A 22530-nucleotide genomic window follows, 5' to 3' on the forward strand; every position below is an offset into this window, starting at 1 on the left:
GAGCAGTGTCATGCCAACTAGACCACCGAGATTGCCTGGTATAGAGGCAGTTTGAACCCTATGTTTTAGCATGCCAACCAGCGCGGTTTGCTTATCAACAATGGATAGGTCTTTAAAGGCAGTGGACACTATTGGTAATTACTCAAAATCATTGTTAGCATAAAAACTAACTTGATAACGAGTACAGGAGAGCTGTTGATAGTATAAAACATTGTGAGAAACGACTCCCTCTGAAGTAACACAGTTTTAAAGAAAGAAGAAATTTTCCACGAATTTGATTTCGAGACCACAGAATAAGATTTTGAGGTCCCAAAATCAAGCATCTGAAAGCACACAACTTCATGAGACAAGGGTGTTTTTTCTTCCATTTTTATCATTTTCACAGGTTTGTTATTTTGTGCATATGTTGAGATACACCAAGTGAGAAGACTGGTCTTAGACAATTACCAAAGGTGTCCAGTGTCTTTAATGACAAATACAGTACTGACCCTGCATGACCTATTAAACCTCTTCTATAAACTCTTCTAATCACACTTTCTCTGGTAGTTCTAGAACATTACTCTACTTCTACGGGAGCAACCACCTATTTACAAAGCAGTTATCACCTCGACCTTTGACCTCTGATATTTAAATTGGTACATCCATCTCTCTCTCGATTCCAACATACTTCAGGGCATCAGTTGCAGAGTACCTGGGACAAGAACAATCAAACAACAACAAAAATTGTTAGAAATATGCCCAATGGTGACTACTCTATTCGGAAATCCCCATGTTTAAAAAAAAAAAGCTTTGTGCAAATTTTAAATTTCTACACTTGCACTTTAAGCCCTAGGTTGACTTGAGCTACACAATGATTGACCCCCCCCCCCCATAGCTCACTTCAGTTTAGTTCAGTTTATTTCCACTCGATCAGTTTGTCTACGAAATGATAAAGTATATGGTATCTTATGTATGGATTCTTATAATAGCACACCATTCTGTCACAAAGTGATGCTAATGGCACTCAGCAATATGCAATACAAAACAACACCTACACAGAACTTAAATACAAATGTGAGAAATTGAATTAGAGTATAAACAAATTGTTTGGCATTTGTTTGAAAGTGCTGGCTGATGAAGCTTGACAACGAAAAAAGAGGGAAGACTGTTCCAGAGAGTGGTAGGGCCAGCATTGGAAAAGCTACTGTTATCCACAAGAGTGGTTTTATATAACTAGCCAATATGTGACCATCCACCACAAATGGGCTGTAAAGTCGCACTTGCACATTGCAGAGCCTATTAAATTGTTTGGGTTTTCAAGAAAACTTTGAGAAATCTGAATAAAAAAATATGTGGCTTTGAGAAATCATAACTTTGTCAAGAAATATCTGATTTAAATGTGGATGGTATCATTTTGAAGCTGATTACACACTCTCTCAAAAAATGCATTAATCCCATAACAGTGAAAGTGTCAACTTTACAGCCCATTGGTGGTGGATGATCACATATATTGGTCCCTGGAAAAAAGTAGGCAAATAATTCTTGAGCACAAGGGCTTACCGACATGTACAAGTTTATATGGTGCATGATTTAATAGCTTTTCAGGCTATTTGAAGGCAGTGGACACTATTGGTAATTACTCAAAATAATTATTAGCATAAAAAAACTGACTTGGTAATGAGCAATGGAGAGCTGTTGATAGTATAAAACATAGTGAGGAACGGCTCCCTCTGAAGTAACGTAGTTTTCGAGAAAGAAGTAATTTTCCACGAATTTGATTTCCAGACCTAAGATTTAGATTTTGAGGTCTCAAAATCAACCATCTGAACAGGACGAAAGCACACAAGTTTGTAAGTTATCTCGCAACTTCGACGACCAATTGAGCTCAAATTTTCACATGTGTGTTATTTTATGCATATGTGGAGATACACCAAGTGAGAAGACTGGTCTTTGACAATTACCGATAGTGTCCAGTGTCTTTCATCCCCCATTTTTCTGATTTTCCAAGGAAAGTAAGAAGAATATTATGCCTGTATTACTAAGAATTAAATAAAGTACCTGTAATCAAAGAAGAGTTCTTCGCCCGTTTGGATCGGCCGCTTGGCAAAAATACCAATTCGATGATCACCATTCACCATCATTACTACAGGAGGATAAAACAAAGGCGATTAAGTTTAGTAAAGAAAACTTGTGTCCTATGTCATCACTAAATCATTTTGGAAGGTAGTGCATTCTGCTCCACCAGCCTAGCTTCTAGTGGACGATAAACATGCTTACATCCTTCCGGACTGTGGAGGGGATAACCCTGTTCCAGCCCGATGGCAATGTGCCCCTGGTGGCAGTTGATGGACCCCACAATGAAATTCTCTATTCAACGTGGACCTAACAAGGGAATTCTTTAGAAACGGGAACAATCAAACAACAATAACCAGGAGCCCACAAACCAGACAGCAAGATTCATGTGCGCTAACCTGTGCTACAAAAAAACAACACCGGATGACACGTACATCTACACATACATGCACATAACGCACCAGGATGGCAGACCTCCCGGTGGCTCTAGAAATGTGACCTCAGGGAGAAGGCTCTACTGCCGCAACTTCCCTATGAGGGTAAACCAATCACAATTTTGTACATTACCTTTTGCGTAACAATTAGGACTGTTGGAATGGTTGGCAAACCGGATCTTATTCCCTTTACGAGTTGCATCCACAACAAAGTCTGTAAGAATAGAACAGAACAAAAACTTATGAAAATTATGTTTACTTTCTGATTTGAATCAACTATGATATTTGGTTTCATTCTGGTGGTTAAGCCACCAGAGTGTGGATTTGAATCCAGATCAGGACACTTGTGTTGTTGAGCAATACCCTTCACTATAATTGCTTTTCTTCACCCAGGGGTATAAATAGGTACCTGTGAGGGTAGCAGTTGATATTGGGTATGAAAAAGCCACCGGAGCGCCACGGCAGCCTGGGCTGTATACTCCCCAGGGAGCTGCCAAAGATTACAGGAGTGTCATTGACCCAATGACCAGGGCTCTAAAGTAAAGCGCAGTGATATGTTATTGTATAATGCGCTTTATCAAAACTAGTTATCAACATTTATTCCCTGTACTGCATCTCTTTGGAACTTGTTTGGTGCATGGTTCCCTCCATCCTACAATCCAGATGGTTTTAAGAGGAATATCAATTCCTACCTTCAGCTCCCCCCCCCCCCCCCGAGTTCTTTCCACTTTAAATATTGTGTTTTCTTGTAGCCCCATACTAAGTGTGGCTTTAATAATAATAATAATAATAATAACGAGAACTTATAAAGTGCACAAATCCATCAAAGTGCTCATGGCGCTAAATACAAAGAATAATATTTACATGTACAAAAACCAAAACTGAAACGTAAGCCTAAGCTAAGAAGAAATCCAGAACATGTTGAAGAGAAATACAATACAAATGCAATATCAAAGAAAACATCGAAGGGTAGAAATCAAACCATTTTCTCAAATACTTGGTTGAAAAGATGTGTCTTAAGGTTTTTCTTAAATTGTGTTAAAGAAACAGATGATTTTACTAGTGCTGGCAATTTGTTCCATAGGCGTGGGGCAGAATGTGAGAAAGATCGGTCTCCCCATGAATGATTGGATATGGGCTCAATAAGGAGGCTAGAATTGTAAGACCGGAGTTTGCGAGGAGGATTGTATGGTTTGAGTAGATCATCAATATATGCAGGGGCATTGTTGGTGAGTGATTTATATACAAAAAGCAGAAGTTTATACTTAACTCTACTGCTTACGGGTAACCAGTGTAATTCTTTCAAAATCGGAGTTATATGACAGGACTTTTTATTTAAGGTGATAACACGAGCAGCATAGTTCTGAATACGCTGAAGTCGTTCAATTTGAGTATTAGGAAGACCATATAGAAGTGAGTTACACATGTTAAGCCTTGTTTGGGGCAAACTTGCATAAAACTGTTTTTTTTTTAAAATGGGGTGACATATTAATAAGAAATAAAAGGTGGACTAGTTTCTCACCGTTATTGAGATTGAAGAGAAAGCTACACATGTATTTATCATAGACTTTACCACGTCTGTCAGCTTCATCTTGTGAGATTATCTAAAGAAGATAAAACGTTACCCGCAATTAATAGTAAATACAAAAAAATAATTAATGGCCTGACGTTTCGACCCTAGCAGAGTCTTTCTCGTAAGCTAATTGACAAGACAATAAACATGAGCAGGTAACTAAGTGTAACATAAGCAGTGAAATGGAAATACATGAATGGAGTTAGAAAGCAAACAGAAAAAAGCAAGGAGTAGGCCTAAACAATGAAAAGGGAAACAAAAGGGGGGGGACACAGGTTGTTTGCAACAGCTAATTCTATTTTTGCAATTTTTTATGTAGCAATTTATCACCCCCTAGGCGCTCAGTATTTTGTCCTGCAAGGTATTGTGGAGCTCTGTTTTTGAAGTATGAGACCTATTCCTTTATAGCACCATGTAATGGTTTACGCTATGAGACAGGTTCTTTGATGTTTCTGTATGAGTGCCCTGCTTGTTGCTGTTGTATTTTAGTGGATAGTTTCGGTTTATTGCCATACAGTTCAGTATTTGTCTTGCTGGCTACAGTGTACATTGAAACATTTTCGCAGAAGTTGTGTGTAGTTTATTAAAAAAAACTACTATAAACAATAATGAACAGCTTTGGATTGACATGAAAAAAAACTGTGACAAAATAGCTTCTTTTGTCTCACTCTCAGACAGGTGCGCCTGAGTTGCGCCGAACCAAATAGATTAGGAGCGACTCTAGGTCGACCCATATAAATTTTGGTTTCAGACAGGCAAACTTAACATAACATTTACACTAGGTTGGGCTCATAACAAGATCGACATCTGAACCCATGCGCTCCAGAGTTGTTCCGAACGACTGCAACAGTCAATCTCTCGACTTCTAGTGCGTCCAGTCGCTCCTAACTGTTTCAGACGTCAAACTTTCATGCACTTAATTCAGAATTTGGTTCGGCAAGACTCTGGAGCGCCTGTCTGAAATTAGTGTGGAATTGCCCACTTGCCCAAGTTTTGTGTAGCACCCATCCAGTTTCTCTTCCAGTTCTAAACAAAGCTTAGATGACAAATGAATAAAAAACTTACTTCTCCACAGTACTCAGAAATGAACTCATTTTTCTGAGCAGACTGTTTGATGAAGATTCCCCACCCAGCCACATCAGAAGGTGCAAGCAGGAGATGCTAAAGTATCAATAAATAAAAGAGTTTCAAAAAGATTACTTCAAATTAGAAATATCTAGAACTGAAAAAAAAAAACCAGCAGAAAACAAAACAATGGTAAGAACTAAAATATCACAGTGATAAAGTACAAGGGAAATTGACTGGGTAAATTTAAGTACAAACTTTGGTGAACAAAGACAAATCAAATAGAACAGGATTGTACCTGCGACCTAAGTTTAACAAGCACTCACTCCAACAACTGAGCTATCTACACCTATGTTTACAGTCTTCCTTTTTTTTCAATATTTTTGTTGGGAGTGCTAGTCAGAAGCCATTCAACCCATAACCCATTTTCTTAGCATGTAATTTCGTCCTTGATAAAAACAGAATTACCAACCAAATTTCCACGTGATTTTCATGATAAGCAAACAACATCTAAATACCAGTAACAAGCAATATGCAATAAATGTAAATTTGGTTGGTAATCCTGTTTTTAACAAGGAAGAAGGTTCATGCTAAGCAAATTTTTGTGCTTACATGTACATGTTTTATGAAATTGGGCCCTGATGTGTTACAAGTAGGGGCTCTAGCAACCTAGCTTTATCTAGCCCCATGTTGGCGGTCTCCCCATCTTGTCAATATTTTTGTTCGAGGGTGCCAGTCAGAAGCCATACAACCTGGGCCAAATTTCATGGCTTATTATTATATATTACCGGCAAATTCTGCGCTTACGATCACCATTCTCCACTTACGTGGAAGCGCCGAATTTCTGCGCTAGCTGTGTAAGCGTAGAATGCCTAGTAACGTTGAGAACGCACGCACACAGGCCAAAATTCCCTGCTAACCTGTGAAATACGCTTGGCGTAAGCACAGAACTCCCTGCTTCCATAAGCGCTGATTCTTTGCCGACGGTAAGCCAGGCCATGACATTGGGCCCAGTAACTTCTGTATCTGCTGCATAGCCAGGGATCAAACCAAAGTCTATGATACAACCTGGGAAGTGGCAGGAGTGGGATCACCTTAAGGGGATGTAAGGTAGTCCCTATACTACCACTTCCTAGGTTGGAATGTGTTCTGACATGCACCCCTGAACAAAGACATTAACAAAACGAAAAACCGCCAACATTAGGGCAAGATAGCTCAGTTGAATGATAAAGAACTTGCACATTAATCCTTAGGTCGAGAGTTCAAATCCTTTTATCTTTGCTCACCCCAAAATCAAACAATAATATGACAGAAATATTTTAGAAATGTGCATCAAGGAATTTTCATGGCGTTAAAGACACTGGACACTATTGGTTAATGTCAAAGCCCAGTCTCTCAATTTGTGTATCTCAACATATGCATAAAATAACAACCTGTGAAAACTTTAACTCAATTGGTCGTCGCAGTTGCGAGATAATAATGGTAGAAAAAACACCTTTGTCACACACAGTTGTGTGCTCTCAGATGCTTGATTTCAAGACCTCAAAATCTCATTCTGAGGTCTTGAAATCAAACTCGTGGAAAATTACTTCTTTCTCGAAAACTACGTTTCTTCAGAGGTAGCCAGTTCTCACAATGTTTTATACTACCAACAACTCTACATTGCTTGTTACCAAGTAAGTTTTTATGCTATTTTGAGTATTTACCAATAGTGTTCAGTGCCTTTAATGCAAATCACACCCTTGACAAACCAAGTGCACAGTTTAAACCACTTTGACCTATGATCTAACATAAACTCCTCAGTAAACCTGTTGGTCTCACAAGGTTTAAGAAGCTTCTCAAAAACAACTCCGGAGTTTTACCTTCTTCCAGCCTCGTTGAAGACTCACATTCTTACAGGAAATGTTATCACTATCAGCATGTTCTGGGAAATTACCTTCAGGGTAGAGATTGAAAGCATGGTATCTTAAATTATCACAAATCCCTTTCTCAAAATCTGCTCTTCTTAAAAAACCCATTATTTGGCTTAAGGCCCGGTCACACAGGCCCCGATAACGAGAACGGAGACGAGAACATTAAAAATGCACGCATTCAATTGGTTGAATTGCTCCACGCAGAATACGCCCACGCTTATTCAACCTATCGAGGGCATACATTTTAATCGTTATGGTTCTTGGGGCCTGTGTGACCGGGTCTTTAATCAGGCACAATATCAGGTCTTTTGGAAATAGTAGAAACATTTTATTGAGTACTGACGATACAGATGGTACAGGCTTGTGTAGCCTTTCCAGGCATTTTCGGAAATCTGACTAAAGCAGAAGAAATATCATGCCAGTTAAGTGTTGGTAATGTTGTTTCTGATAACCAGGAACCAATATCATAGAGCTGCTGAAGCACACAAACTAGCTAAGCACAAGAAAAATTGTGCTTTCCAGAATCAAGCCCAGTTCATACTTACTGGGAATGCGAATTCAAAGCGAATTTTTTCTGCCTTGCTGTTTTCGCTGCAAATGTTCCGCATGAGTGGAGTACAATGTATCTCAACCAGTGAGAATTATTCGTTGCGATTATGTGACGGAAATTTGTATCGAATTCGCATGAAGTATGAACTGAGCTCTAGGTTATCAGCCAAAATACCATTCAACATGTGTTTTCTGTGACTGGTGTCCTGCAAATTTTTGCTTAGCATGAAATGATTAAACAAGATTTTCTGTTTAAGCAACTCTAGGGAATTGGGTACTGGACTTACTTGCTCCGCATGTACCACACAGATCGGGATCGCATTCTCTCACTGCCAAGTAACATGGACACTGTTTGGTGTTACACTGTGCCTTACAACGACATCCTGGAAAACGATTCTGACCTGGGTAGAGAAAAAAAAGAGATCACATGGGTCAGAGAGAGGTCACATATGTCACACAGTCACCACAAAGATCATACAGAGGTCAAAGAGATGACTAATCAGCAAAGTTTGAATAGTCCCAATCGCAAAAATTATTCGAAACATTTCTGCTTCATGCAACTAGTTCTCCAAGTTCTGTTTATGATAGCACTTTTGTGTACGATCTGCACTCCACCAACAATCAAGCACCCTTGGCTTAACGTCCTCACCGTTAAGGATCCTGCAGAGTTACCAATGTAAACGTAAACTACTTTTTGATGGACTTTTTGCTTACAGTGGCATTTCAAACCAGTTTAATGAGAGGTTAGAGACAATATATTGGAAAATGAGTACATCACCCGAACTAATTATTTGTAATTTCCCTTCCTCTTTAAACAGAAACTCACAGTCTGAGGTGCACTGGCAATATTTCTCGCAGAAGTTTTGAAGCATAATACAACTGCACTCAGCGTCACATGGCTTGCCGGGATGGTCACATGGTTGGTAGTTATACACGTGACTGGCTGTAGAATCTACAACAAATTACAATAATAACATTACTTCCAAACCTTTATTGCTTTCAAATAGCAAGTTTTCATTCAAAGCATAGACAAGGGAAATCCACTGCATAGAATTATCAAAATAACTGGTGCTGTGTAACAAATTCTGATCACAAGACTTATACAATTGTTGCTTGCTGTGATGGGATCGTGGTGTTTTGTACAACCGAGCATATGGCAGCCGAGGCAAAGCTGAGGGTGCCATTTACTCCCCCCCAAGGAAAAATGCAAAAAACATATATTACTAGATACACAAGTCAAAGAATTGGCATAGCGTCAAATCTAAAACTGAAATAATCATAAAATGTTTAAAAAGTCCATAAATATTCACCATACGTATTTTATTGCTTTACAAAAATAAGAAAACTGAAAACAAATATTTTAGTTCTACAAAGAGAGAAAATGAAAGTACGTTACCTTTCTTCAGCTGGATTTTTCTACAGTGCATGGACCACATTCTGTTTAGAGGTAAAAGTAAAACATTTAAACTTAAAGTATAACCAAAGCACTCAAAGAACTAAACATAAATGGTCAAACGGAGTCCAGGGCTCAAATTTGACATTGGACCACAAGTCCAAAACCAGTGATTTTAGCCTCGGGCCATGACACTCATGACCCGACAAGCCTGTGTTTTTCAATTGAATAATAATACCTCACTGTGTAATATGTCTTTAACAAAACAAATTATGTTGACTTCCGAGTCTGGTAATACAATTCTGCCGAGTATCAAAATGTTTTAACCCATTCCCCATAACACAAATGAGATTATCTTCTCTTAGTGCTTGTTAAAAAAGAAATGTACATGTTAATCTCTGTATAATGCTCTATCTTATGAAGATTCAGGTCTTCAATTATGTTCTGTAATATATCAACACTAGAGGGCGCTATTCCCACAACCCTTGTTGCCAAGTCATGAGTTACTCTGATGAATCAACGTGTATCTGTTATACTCTGTGAAGATATCCAAGGGTTTTTTTTTCGAAAGGGGGGATGTAATATATCATTACTAGACAGCGCTATTCCCACAACCCTTGTTGCCAAGTCATGAGTTACTCTGATGAATAAACGTGTATTTGGAAGTTATACTCTGTGAAGATATCCACTCATTTCATGTTCCTTTAAAGGGTCTGGTACTTTTTGTAGGATACAAAACACAATGTTCACAGATTTACATTAAACTTACAAAGCTTGAAGATAATGATGGTAGAAAGCTTCCCTTAAAATGTTACTTGCTAAGGTGCTGTGGTTTTTGAGAAATGAGTAAAACAAGTCACGCAAATAATTTTAGCTTCTCGCACGTATTTACCAGTTATTATCCTGACATCGTTTTACTCATTTCTCAAAAACAACAGCACCTTAGCAAGCAATATTTTAAGGTAAGCTTTCTACGACCATTATCTTCAAATCGTGTAAGTTACATGTAAATCTGTTAACATTGTGTTTTGTGTCCTTAAAAAAAAGTACCCAAATCCTTTTCTCCCTACGGGAGATTGGTCTTACCTCTGTTTACGTTTCTTCTTTCTGGGTGGTGTTGGATTTCTCTCAGGTGGCAACTCAGCTAACTCTCCTTCTTTGACGGCAAACTCAAAAATCTGATTGAAGCAAACAATCAACAAGTTTGGTGGTGTGAAGAATTGAAGTCTGCCCAGAGCCCTGAGCCAATATGGTTCATCAGGCTGGTGTTTATATCCGGTTTCCTTGGCTTTAAACGACTGAGAATATTCATATTCTCCCAGGACATGATAATAATAATAATAACATAAAATTTATAAGGCGCGCAGTATCTGGAATAGATCCATTCAAAGGCGCCGGAAGCTAGTCAGCTGACAAATTAAACAGATGAGACTTGAGGTTGTGTTTGAAAGTAGAAAGATCAGGTGTGTCCCTCAGCTCGTCTGGCAAGGAACTCCAGAGACGCGGTGCGCAGCTGGAAAAGGCACGGTCTCCGTAACTTGCCAGACGAGTTTTGGGAACATAGAGTATGTGTGATGATGATGATGATCTAAGGCCTGGTCTGATGTTACGTTGTTGTAAAAGATGTGTAATGTAGCAAGGTGCTAACCCATGGAGGGCCTTGAATGTGAGAAGCAAGATTTTGAATTGTATTCTATGTTTAACAGGAAGCCAATGGAGATTATATAAAATGGGTGTTATGTGATCGGAAGATTTGGTTCTGGTGAGTAAGCGGGCAGAAGCGTTGTGGACTTTTTGAAGACGGTTTAATGATTGCTGAGGTAGTCCTGTAAGTAGACTGTTGCAAAAGTCCAGTCTTGATGAGATGAATGCATGAATGAGTTGTTCAGCTGTATGCAGTGAAAGTGATGCCAGTCTATCGCTGGTAACTCCCCAGCTCTGACTTGTACCCATTTGCACTTCTGGGTGGAGAGAAGCAATTATGATAATGTGCCTTGCTCAAGGACAAAAGTGTTGCTACTGATTTGAGCTTGCATTTGGGTTGGTAATAAATGATAAATGGCAACATCAATTCTTGAATTATAACACATAATTAGATGGTCCTTTGTTCTAGGTGGCTGAATCAGGGTCACTTGCAGGGTTTTCCCTATGCACAAGCTAGTGTATAGGGTGTAATGTGCGAGTAAATTTTGGCTGATATGCACACAAAAATTATGATATTTGTTTTGTAAATAAATTTTGTTTTAAACATTAGAAAAAACAAATCAAGTATTCTAGATTGCACAGTAGAGCTTTCAGAATAAACAGCAAGTAGAAAATATTCCAAACACCAATTCACTGTGCTTCATCCAAACTTCAAAAAATGTGGGCCCAGAATGCCCTACAGTTTTAAAATCAATGTTCGCCATCAAGCACTAGGGAAACTTCAAGAAATCACACGTACATTATGTACCAGCAATAGTTCCCGAACCAGGCAACATACTCTAACATTTTGACCCTCTCTCTAGCTTACCTGTCTACATGTCTTGGTTTTCAGCAGCGACGCAATGGTACAATAGTTATTAAAGAAGACACCTCGTAGTACTCTAAAGAGAGAGGCATCCGAACCGCTCCAATCTACACCGGGGCGGGTAACAATCACATTGACTTCACTCTCAGGAGAGGCATCTTTAGATCCTTGGGGGAAAATAAAAACAACTTCTTTCATTTTATCTACCAGCAAATATTCAAAACAACTGTAATATCCAGGCATGCAACTCTCCACCAAAAATAAAACATGGACACATTTTTTCCCTATTGACCACGCCTACTGAAGCTAGCGGCGTATTGGGTCCTTACAGCATCTGGTACCCCCTGCATCCCCTTATACAACAAGCAGTAACAACACTACGGAGCCAGACTCTGCAAAAAATAGAGTAGAAGGTATGCTGTCATGGAGAACTTGTGTCTGTGTCTGGATTGTGCAATGCTTTTGTGCGTAAACTCCGCAGAGCATCCAACATCCCAGGTTGTGTCGCAAATTTAGGTCTGATCCCGGGCTGCACATCAGTTACAGGTTGCATGGCTTCTGATGGTTACCCCCCGAACAAAGATGTTGGGGCTAGATAGCTCAGTTCGGAGAGCACCAGCAGGCTTATCCAAGGTCGTAGGTTCAAATTGCGTTCCAGAAAATTTTACTTAGTTCAACTCACAATTAGTTAGAAAAAGGAAAAAGAAATTTTACCTGGATGTATTTTTTCGGGCGTCATTTCACTTGGGTTTATCTTAATGGGTACTCCTTCCTCCGATCTCGTCAAATGTCGCTTGGTGCCACTTCGGTTCTTCTCAGCTGATCCCGGGGAGTTGAGTGCAGATTCCTTCGGCTGGAAGTAAAACAGAAACTATTTATCATTTTTATTTTTTCATTTTGCCTTGTGTGTGGCTCCAATCCTCCCAATTCACCTGATGTCATCATCAGAGTAATCTTGGAACCGCCATACTGGTGTGCAATGTAACTGTGCGTTATTCAATTAAGTGCGCATTTATGGCGACGCGGCGTTTACACGTAAACCTATTGCCAACCAAAATGGTGAGCGTGGCACAGTCGCCCCATGTGACGTGCGTTCAAGGGGTCAATATGGGTTAAACCAAAATTAAAATTCTTTATCTCCGATGCATGCAAATTTCCATCTTTAAAGATTGGAATGCCTGACCATGTGACAAGCACTTGTTCTGGGGCCAGTGATTGCCTCTGGGCCTATTGGCCCCAGTCCTTCTGAATCCTTCACTTCGGCAATTGGATACAGAAGGGTTACAGAGTGGCGGAAACTTGGACAAGGTTGGAATACCTGGTCCCAGTGATAAGCAATTGTTATCTCGGCCTACCAGCCCCATTCTGGTAAAGCACTTGTTCTTCGGGCTTACTGGCCCCAGTCCTTCTAAATCCTTCATTTCGGGCAATTCGATACAGAAGGATTGTAGAATGTGAGGGTTAAAGAGTGACGGAAACTTGGACAAGGTTGGAATACCTGGTCCCAGTGATAAGCAATTGTTATCTCGGCCTTCCAGCCCCAGTCTGGTAAAGTACTTGTTCTCTGAGCTTACTTTAGCAACTGGATACAGAAGGATCATTTCAGGGAACTTTCAGAGTTGGCAGCTCTGATATTTGATGGGTTTTGTGGAGGTTACATTTTAAAAGAAATGTTTACCTGAATCATGAAACAGTCTGGACCACATGGTTCCGTTTCTTGTCTCATCTCGGTACTTTTAGGCTTTGTCTGGCTGGGTGTCGGGTGGTAAGCTGTCAATAAAACAAGAGGTAAACTTATACCATCTAAACAAGCAAACCAAAACATCTGAAAGTTATGCTTGTCATCATTGTAAACAGGTTTAATAATAGAGACTTACGGTGCAAGAAGCAATCGTACTTGTAGCATCGACGACAGAAAAGTGTGTGGAAAGAGTGCATTGTTTGCTCCCTGGGGACAGACTTGGCAGCCGGGCCATCAATATTTGGAGTACACTCTAGAACAACGGTGCTTGGAATATCCTTCATCTGTAGATTGCGATATCTGAATTGCAAAGAAGTTTATGGATTAATTCAGTTCAACTATAAAGTAAGGCCTAAGGAGTTTATGTAATGCAAATAATAATAATAATAACCATATTTATAACGCGCCTTTTGCCAAAGGATACAAAGTGCCAGGTATTATTACTGCAAGGAGTGGGACGAAGTTTATTTCATTTTAAATCTTTAGACATACACAAGAGTTACAAGTTGTACAGGGGCAGTCAAGGTTAAAACAAAAGTATAAAAACTGTCATCAAAAGATGTGTTAAACCAGACCCCTGAGATATAAGACCTAATCCTAAGCACCATGTAATGGTTTACAAGGTGCTGTGGCGCAATATGCTGCCAATCCAGCCAAGACACCGGGGCGAACCCCTTCTCTTTTCGATAATTGAACTTGGTTCTCTTACATGCGTTTACACACCACATGGGACCAACGGCTTTACGTCCCATCCGAAGGACGAGGCGATGATTAAGTGTCTTGCTTAATGACATAAGATGAGCTCGATTCATAAACTGAGTAAAAAAGAAATGCTTTGGGTTTTGGGTTTTTCTTTTCATTCAATCCAGTTGTGAAGCCAAGAACTCTCAGAAAAGTGTAATTGATCAACATCATCCAACATCAAGAGGTTATTATTTTATTTTTTTAATTTCTTCCCTGGAATTTTATTCAAGCTACTTTAATATACAAAACTACACAAATTACTGGTAAAACCAGCTACTTGTAGAACAATGCGTAAAGAGAAATGGCAAATGGCAAACACTGGAAATTTTAGGAAGCGCCTGCCATTTTGTTTTGTTAGTACATAGCAATACAAAAGGCTCCCTCAAGAGGTTAATTTATTACCTTTTCCTAAGGTCTTCCGTTTTTCCTTTGTCAGGAAACTGACTTGCGATAGCTGCAAAGACACTGTCACTCGGGAACCCTTCAAGTTGATCATCTGTGGAATTGAATTGAATTGAATTGAAAGGAATCAAAGTAAACAGCTTGATTTTATTTACTTCTGTCGGACCGAGTACTGTAATGAAAAACTTGATGTGAATTCAGGGTTTTGATAATGAGTTGCCATTTAAAGACCCTGTACAGCTTTGGTAATTGTCAAAAACCTGTGAAAACTTGAACTCAATTGGTAGTCGAGGTTGCGAGATAATAATATATAAAAAAAAACACCCTTGTCACACCAAGTTCTGTGCTTTCAAAATCTAATTATGAGGTCTTGAAATCAAATTCAAATATTTTAAAATTCTTTCTTGAAAGCTACCTTTTTACAATGTTTTACACTATCAACCGCTCTCCACTGACCATTACCAAGTATGTTTTTATGCTAACAACTTTTTTTGAGTAATTACCAATAGTGTCCCGTGCCTTTAATGCTAATAAGGGGTTTGTATATACTAGCAAGCTTGTGAGTACAGGCCTCGGGATAAACCACAGCACCCACAGCAATTGCTTTGGTGCCTTGTGCCTTTGCTTTGGTGCCCTTTGCAAAGTTTATCTGCAAGTTTACACTTTCCTTTTAGATGCGCCTCTTACCAGAGGGAATCTGCTGTACCCATGCAAGAGCAAAGTTCAAGGCTTTTCTTGGAGGCAGTGGACACTAATGGTAATTATTCAAAATAATTATCGGTAGTGCTGGGCGAATAGTGAAATTTTGGTATTCGGATACCGCTGGCCAACTATACGAAATTAACCGGATATTCGAATAGTTTTTTTCGCCGCTAGAGGGCGCTAAAAAAAAAAAAAAAAAAACGCTAGAGGGCGCTGTTCGTTTTAGAATGAGATCTTATGGGCGGATTGATATTAGTTTTAGACAGTGTCACTCGGTTCATTCATCAAAATAACCGGATCTAATTTAAGGTGGCGATTTGCTTTTTCTTTTGATCAAGATTAACTCTACGTGAAGGAAAACTTTCGTAATCTTTGAACAAATTACGTCAGAAATGTCATTGTTTTAACTCTTCACGGAGGTGAGCAAAGTTAAATACTTAATTTATGCTGTTTAATGCTGTCTTAATAGAAGTTTCATAAGGATTCAGACAATACATTCCTATCAGTTGTCGCCCGACGTCCGCGGATATTCGGATATTAAAAGAATATCCGGTTACTTGGTTGTAATAGCTATTCACGCCCTATGCGGATATCCGGTTAAGAAAAAAAAGGCATACGCGGTTACGGATAAGAAAACCTATTCGCCATTAACCGGATATTCGAATAATTCGCCCAGGCCTAATTATCAGCATAAAACCTTACTTGGTAACAAGTAATGGGGAAAGGTTGATAGTATAAAACATTGTGAGAAACGGCTCCCTCTGAAGTGACGTAGTTTTCGAGAAAGAAGTAATTTTCCATGAATTTGATTTCGAGACCTCAGATTTAGAACTTGAGGTCTGCAAAATCAAGCATCTGAAAGCACACAACTTCGTCTGACAAAGGTGTTTTTTCTTTCATAGTTATCTCGCAACTTCAAAGACCAATTGAGCTCAACATTTCACAGGTTTGTTATTTTATGCATATGTTGAGATACACCAAGCGAGAAGACTGGTCTTCGACAATTACCAATAGTGTCTACTGTCTTTAACCGAGTAATAATCCGAGGTTTGATCCAAAGGTAAGAGCGTAGAGTAAAATCTTGTACTGTGAATTGTTGAGAAACAAATCAAACAAAAAATATTGCAACAAATTCAAATATTTTCTACTTACCAACTACAAAATCAAACAAGATTATTTCAAATGTTTCCCACTTACCAACTTTTTCAAGGACTCCGAGTTCAACTTGTTCAGCCACTGCGACACTTTTGACCAGACTGATAAACGCATCGTCATCAATGAAGCCACATTCTACAAGGAAAGAAAAAAAATTGTTGAAAAAATTGTTGCAAACTGTTTATCGACCAAAAGGACCAAAAGGACCTATGGTATAAATGCAAAAACAAATTTCAAGTTCTGACAATTCGAGCCTAGCAGAGTCTTCCTTGGAGACTTAAGAAAGAGTCTGCTAGGATCGAAACCTTAGGCCATTAACTATTTTCTACAGGGAAAAGTAACAAATTGTTTTAGTACAAAACGGTATTGTTGTCAATATTTCCCTATTTTATCTTTTCCATATTATTATGGTCCATTTTACATGCTATGATGCATCCATAAATTCAACGGTAATAACTGGTACTGAATAACTTCAATATGGCTGGCTGCCAAAGACACCCTTGCATGCCTGCGGCTCAAACATATTGCCCCCGCATCCTTCACAATTCAGCTTCTCAGCTGTGAGTAAGGGTGATTAACCTCCCAAATTAATATCATGTTATTATCATATTGGACCTTATTGATACATCCTTTTTGTTAATCTCCAAAGTAGTACTTAAACAGCATAAAGCAACAGAGTACATGTACAGCGGTCTTCTGGGCCCAATTTCAAACAGCTGCTAAGCACAAAAATTTGCTTAGCATGAAATTTCTTCCTTGATAAAAACCGGAATACCAACCAAATTTCCATTTGTTGCATATTTACTGGTATTCAGCTGTTGTTTGCTTGTCCTGAAAATGACGTGGACATTTTTCAAAGGCAAAAATTTCATGCAAAGAAAATTTGTGTGCTTAGCAACTCTATGAAATGGGGCCCTCAAGATGATCAGAGCATACTGATCAAAACGCTGAGTTGTCAATCACTGGTTCTTTTCGGAACCAATACTACTAAAAAGAGATTATTCCAATGGTGCTACAGCAAACCTCACCTAATTATAACTTCAGTGAAAAATTTGGCCTGATCTCACCTTTTTCCCCGTGGACCTTTCCGTCATAATTCTTGATGAGCTCTTCAATGAATGATCCATCCTGTTCCAGGACCTCATCTCCCATGTATGGAATATTGTGCAGCACCGTCTCATCATCCACCTAAACAACAAACAGTTTTAAAGTGAACCTTATAATAATAATAATAATAATAATAATAATAATAATAATAATAATAATAATAATAATAATAATAATAATAATAATAATAATAATAATAATAATAATAGCAACAGTAATAATAATAATAATAATAATAATAGTATCAAAGTCTTATATAGCGCACGTATCTACCAAACAAGGTACTCAAGGAGTAAACAAAGAGTAAGTATGGACTAGTCCTAACTTAGTACTAGTCCTAACTTAGGACTGGTCCTAACTTAGGACTAGTCCTAACTTAGGACTAGTCCTAACTTAGGACTAGTCCTAACTTAGTACTAGTCCTAACTTAGTACTAGTCCTAACTTAGTACTAGTCCTAACTTAGGACTGGTCCTAACTTAGGACCACCTCAATAGCTCAGTTAGTAGTGCGTCGACACATACATCCAGAGGTTCAAGACCCCCTCAAATCTTGTCCCGCTCACAAAAGCAAAATGTTGTTACAAAAAATGTATGCAAAACCAACCAAACTCTCCCGACTTACCATAAAATTTTGCTGGAGTGGTTCCCAAGTGTAGACCCAAGGAACAGATGTAATTGAATTCAATGTATACAGGGGACCGGACTGGGGTGGTCCGCCATTCCCAACCTCAATGGAACACTGAAGAAATGAAAGTTACGACAAGGAAATAAATGTGAGTCTATGATAGTGAATGTTGGCAAATTGTTCAATAATAATAATAACCATATTTATAACGCGCCTTTTGCCAAAGGATACAAAGCGTCAGGTATTAGTACTGCAAGGAGTGGGACAAAGTTTGAGATATAAGACCTAATCCTTAGCACCATGTAAGGTGCTGTGGTGCAATATGCTGCCAATCCAGCCATACAGTATGTTTATAGACTGTATGCAAAGTATCTCGGAGAAACATTTTAATATCTCCCAAAATAAAAACAAAACTATTTAAATTTTGCCTTTTTTTGATGGATTCGGTACTGCACAGACACAAGTACTAGCCCGTGTTCACAGGCGCCATCTAAGACGTATACCGCTATGTATCAAAAGGAAATTAAGTACAATTAAAAATTAAAGAAATCTGCCAAGTTGGACTCAATGCAACAATGCCAGGTTTTGTCGCATTACTTCAAAATCAGCAAACCATGACGGCTGCTGGTGTTGCTTGCGCTCGAACTGCGACCAGAATTCTTGCACATTGGAACATGCATGTGCCATTGAATGGGCCAGGAATACTAATCATGGCCGAGTGGTTAAGAGCACAAATACAATAGATCTTCTCTGAGTGCTTGTTAAAGGAACGTTATAGAATTGGTAAGAAACAAAAATCGTGAAGATCACAGATTTACATAAAACTAACACAGTCTAATTATGATGATAGTATAAAAAAATCCCTTAAAATATTTTAGATTTGATGAGAAATAGACAATCTTATTTCGTGTTTGGAGTCTATCACTCAGTGAGTTTTTATTTATTGGTTTTGCATTGATGTCATGCAAAAAATGTAATCGGTTTTTTCACTATTTTCTTGAGACCCAGATGGCCGATCGCTCCCAAACCTCTACAGGTTTGTCAGTTTATGTATAAGATTAAAAAAACTTATCACACTACCAGCAACTTTTTTGCTAGCGAAACCAATTCTTTAATGTTCCTTTAAACTTACTTCGATCCTGGTCTTGTCAAACAAAATCTGGTCTAGTAATACACAATTTAAAAAAATAAAAAAATAAAAACTAATTCGGAGCCCTGGATATATAAGAACTTAGTACTATTTTTATCATAAACTTGAGGTTATGGATATTAACACACCATATTCCCAACCATATTTTAGGATTGAGGGATAAATAAACATACCTTTCTGATGACAGGGAGTTGATCAAATGAAGCGACGGTATGAATAGACTGGAATGGACCCTCGCACCATGAGCTGTTATTACGTTGTGTGCTTTCCGCAATCAGGACACGATTCTTAGCCCATATCGTCTGCAAAAAAATATACATAGTTGAACAGACGTTGGGATCATGTGCATGCAAGGTCATGAATAAGGGAATCAATGTGTGGTGAACAGGTTTTCAACTTGTGGTTTAATCCCAACGAGGCCTGGTCAGGGCTCGAATTTCATGCTGGACCGCAGGCCCGAGGCCAGTGATTTTAGCTTCAGTCCAGTAAACTTTATGCCGAACAAGTCCGGCGGTCTTGTGTGGGTTTTTTTGCATACTAATATAGTTACTATTACAAATAATTATATGAAATATATTATCTTTCATTAAAAAATGTATTTCAATCTTATTTAAAATAAAAGTGTTTGTTTTACTTGTCGTCAAATCAGTGTTCTGAGCACGCCTGCGGAACGTCAACCCGTTCTTTTTCACGTGCATCATATCAGGCTGCATACAAGTTTTCCATTCAGTTTACTCGAGCCTCTCCCTTGTACATCTAGTCTCAAACCATTTATATTTATGCACCCGGGGAGTGAGCGAGCGGGGACGAGGGAGTGATGTGTTGGTACCCGGCGCGGCGGCACACTTTTTACCGGTCATAAACAAAGGTTTATACACACCCACGTGACGCGCTCTCCACCAATAGGAATAGCGAAACTGTCTGAGGTATTTATGAATGCTACATCAGGTTCAACCTGCTAAAAACGTTCGGTTAGAAGCCTACAGCAACTTTCAATATTAGAAAGCATTTTGAGAAACATTTCGCTTTGAAGTAGTGTGGTTTCATGTGTAGATATCTGTTTTGATGCCCCGAAATTGTAATCTGAGATTTATTGCGTACATTTCTCAGATTGTGTATTTCTTTATACTTGGACTTAGAAGAGGCCATAGAGGCCATGACCTCCGTTGACCCTGGTCTTGGCCTTGTTGCCCTTTCAAAAGTTTCTCATTGATATTATGATTTAAGTGCACTTTGCAAAATGAAAATGGCCTTGCCCTCTCCGACTTTTAAGATTTAAGTGCCCTATGCAAAATGAAAATGACCTTGACCTCTCTGAAATAAAATTCCAAGGCCTGAAAACAGCTCTGGATTTTCGACAATATCATAAAAACGCTACCATCTTTTGAAACCAAATATTCGCAGGTTAATTTTATCGCATATATCTACAATTATTTTGGATTGGATTAAAACAAAACAAAACAAACGGTTCCAAAAACTTAAGGTCTACCTTCCCTTTAATAAGGCACAGAACTTCAATTTGTTTTAGACTTTGAAACATACCCTGACAGTATCTGCTCTTCGGAATCTCTTCAGCTGACGCAATCTCATGTACTCCGACTTGACCTTACGCTTGAGGTCAAAGGGCATCTTGCCAGTGGTTTTGTCTGGTGTAGAGGTCGATGACCTTGTACCAGGAGGGTTGGCTGAAGCCATGTTACCTCTGTTTTCTCTGCCAAAAGGGAAAGTAACAATGTTAAAATCTACTATGATGTGTAAATTGTAAACTTTCAAAGCATGTAGAATGTTTTTTTCTGTTAACAGATATGTACATAAATATTTCTCATCCATTAAAATATAAACAGTGAACTACATACCGTAGCGCGTGCGCGTAAAAAGTACCCAAGCTTAATTCACATAAAATAGCCGTTGGTTTGTTGATTGCCATAATTCCAAGATGGCTGCGTCGAGCAGGAATCGAGGAAATTAGACTTGGGGAGAGTCGGAGAAAGGTAGCAAAAACAAATTTATCGTTAATTTCTTTTTAATTAAAATTTTATTTGTTTCACTTTTCAATACACACAACTCAAGCTAAGAGTTAGGTGAACACATTCAGCCGGTTTATACTGCCGGGTGGCTCGTAGGGGAGGCGCCAGAATTGTTTTTATTTTTGGTTATTTCTTAGCTGCATGAGGAAACGGTATGGACGTGTAGCTAAGGATTCAGCTAGCCTTGGTCACACAAGACAAGTGGGGCTAATTAAATAATAATACATGCGGCGATGCACCCTCGCCTCGTTTACAACAAAAGAAAACATTCATCGATCAACTGTCAAATCGGTTAAACAAACAATCTTGCAATAAACTTAAACACTTACTGACAAGTTTCAGAAACCTTGAGAGAAGACAAATATCGTTAAAATATGGTTTTAAAACTAACGTGACTTTCCAGCACCACCAGCCATCCATCCAGCAGCTGACAACAAAAACACTTCGGCGCGAATTTTAATGCATGATGGGAAAGTTTATAAAGACAATCACGCCGCTGGGTGGCGCTGTTTTGTTTTTAATCGGATGCACAAACTAATTGGCGCCATTTTCACGTAACATTAATTCATCATGCTGACTGTATTACTTTTTCCAATCAATGAGCGAGTTATTTTAGCACTATAGTAGTTTTTAGTCCGTTTAATTGTTACGCAAGTGCAAACAATATTATTAATAAACGAGACTTTTCATAAAGCAATTGGTATTACTATTATTGTAGATAAAACAAAATACATTAGTAGGGGCTATTATGCCCACTCTCTTAATGTAAAAGAGTGAAAAAGCACTCTTTGAAGAGCCATATGAAGGACAACTCTTTTTCGAGTGGTATTCCACTCTTTTAGATTGAATTTTGCATCTTTTTGGGTGATTTTTCACTCTGTCCTGCAATGAAACCCCTCTAAAAGAGTGAAATTATCACCACTCTTTTTAAAGAGCCATGTGAGGGACAGCTCGAAATGTAAAGAGTGGTGTTCTTCACTCTTTTACATTTAGAGAGAATGTTTTATGGAAACAGAAAAAGAGGTAATCGCGTTTCAGCACTTTTTCTCAATTCTTTAGTGACTCGTACTTTGTCCATCCCTCGTAATCGTTATACTCGGTACGACTCCCCTCACACGTAAAGAGTTGTTGTCTCATCATCTTGTCCGAGTGGTGTCAGTTTCGCTGTTTTGAGAGTGAAAATCAATAATTTATGTGTCACTATTAGTGAAATTGGAACGAACATCACTCTAAATCTTTGACTACATCACTCAACGAAATGTCCCCTTTATGGCTCTTTGCAAGAGTGGTATGGCGGACAAAATTCAAACTTGTTTCAAGCTAGGCAGTGGACACTTTGGTAATTACTCAAAATAATTCACTTAAAACCTCACTTAACGAGTAATGGA

General features: G+C 38.7%; 1 protein-coding gene across 3 annotated transcripts; it reads right to left on the reverse strand.

Moving 5' to 3' along the window:
• Positions 1-401: 401 nt before the first annotated feature.
• On the reverse strand, positions 402-21580 carry LOC117291812 (histone-lysine N-methyltransferase EZH2-like). Of its 3 annotated transcripts, none has more exons than XM_033773727.1 (21): positions 21534-21580; positions 20658-20826; positions 19289-19417; positions 17963-18079; positions 17300-17420; positions 16275-16367; positions 14376-14469; positions 13366-13529; positions 13167-13258; positions 12203-12341; positions 11492-11646; positions 10066-10157; positions 8983-9023; positions 8413-8538; positions 7874-7987; positions 6987-7060; positions 5125-5220; positions 4009-4090; positions 2620-2700; positions 2038-2122; positions 402-691 (listed from the first exon to the last, which is right to left on the reverse strand). In XM_033773727.1, exons 1-21 carry the CDS (start codon positions 21560-21562, stop codon positions 628-630), a joined length of 2157 nt encoding a protein of 718 aa, XP_033629618.1. In that variant the 5' UTR covers positions 21563-21580; the 3' UTR covers positions 402-627. The 3 variants fall into 3 exon arrangements, with proteins under 3 accessions (XP_033629618.1, XP_033629617.1, XP_033629619.1); XM_033773726.1 differs by having other exon boundaries at positions 11492-11655; XM_033773728.1 differs by having other exon boundaries at positions 11492-11655; positions 21472-21577.
• Between the last annotated feature and the right edge of the window lie 950 nt (positions 21581-22530).

Source organism: Asterias rubens, chromosome 6 (assembly GCF_902459465.1).
Source record: "Asterias rubens chromosome 6, eAstRub1.3, whole genome shotgun sequence".
Taxonomy (NCBI): Eukaryota; Metazoa; Echinodermata; class Asteroidea; order Forcipulatida; family Asteriidae; genus Asterias; species Asterias rubens.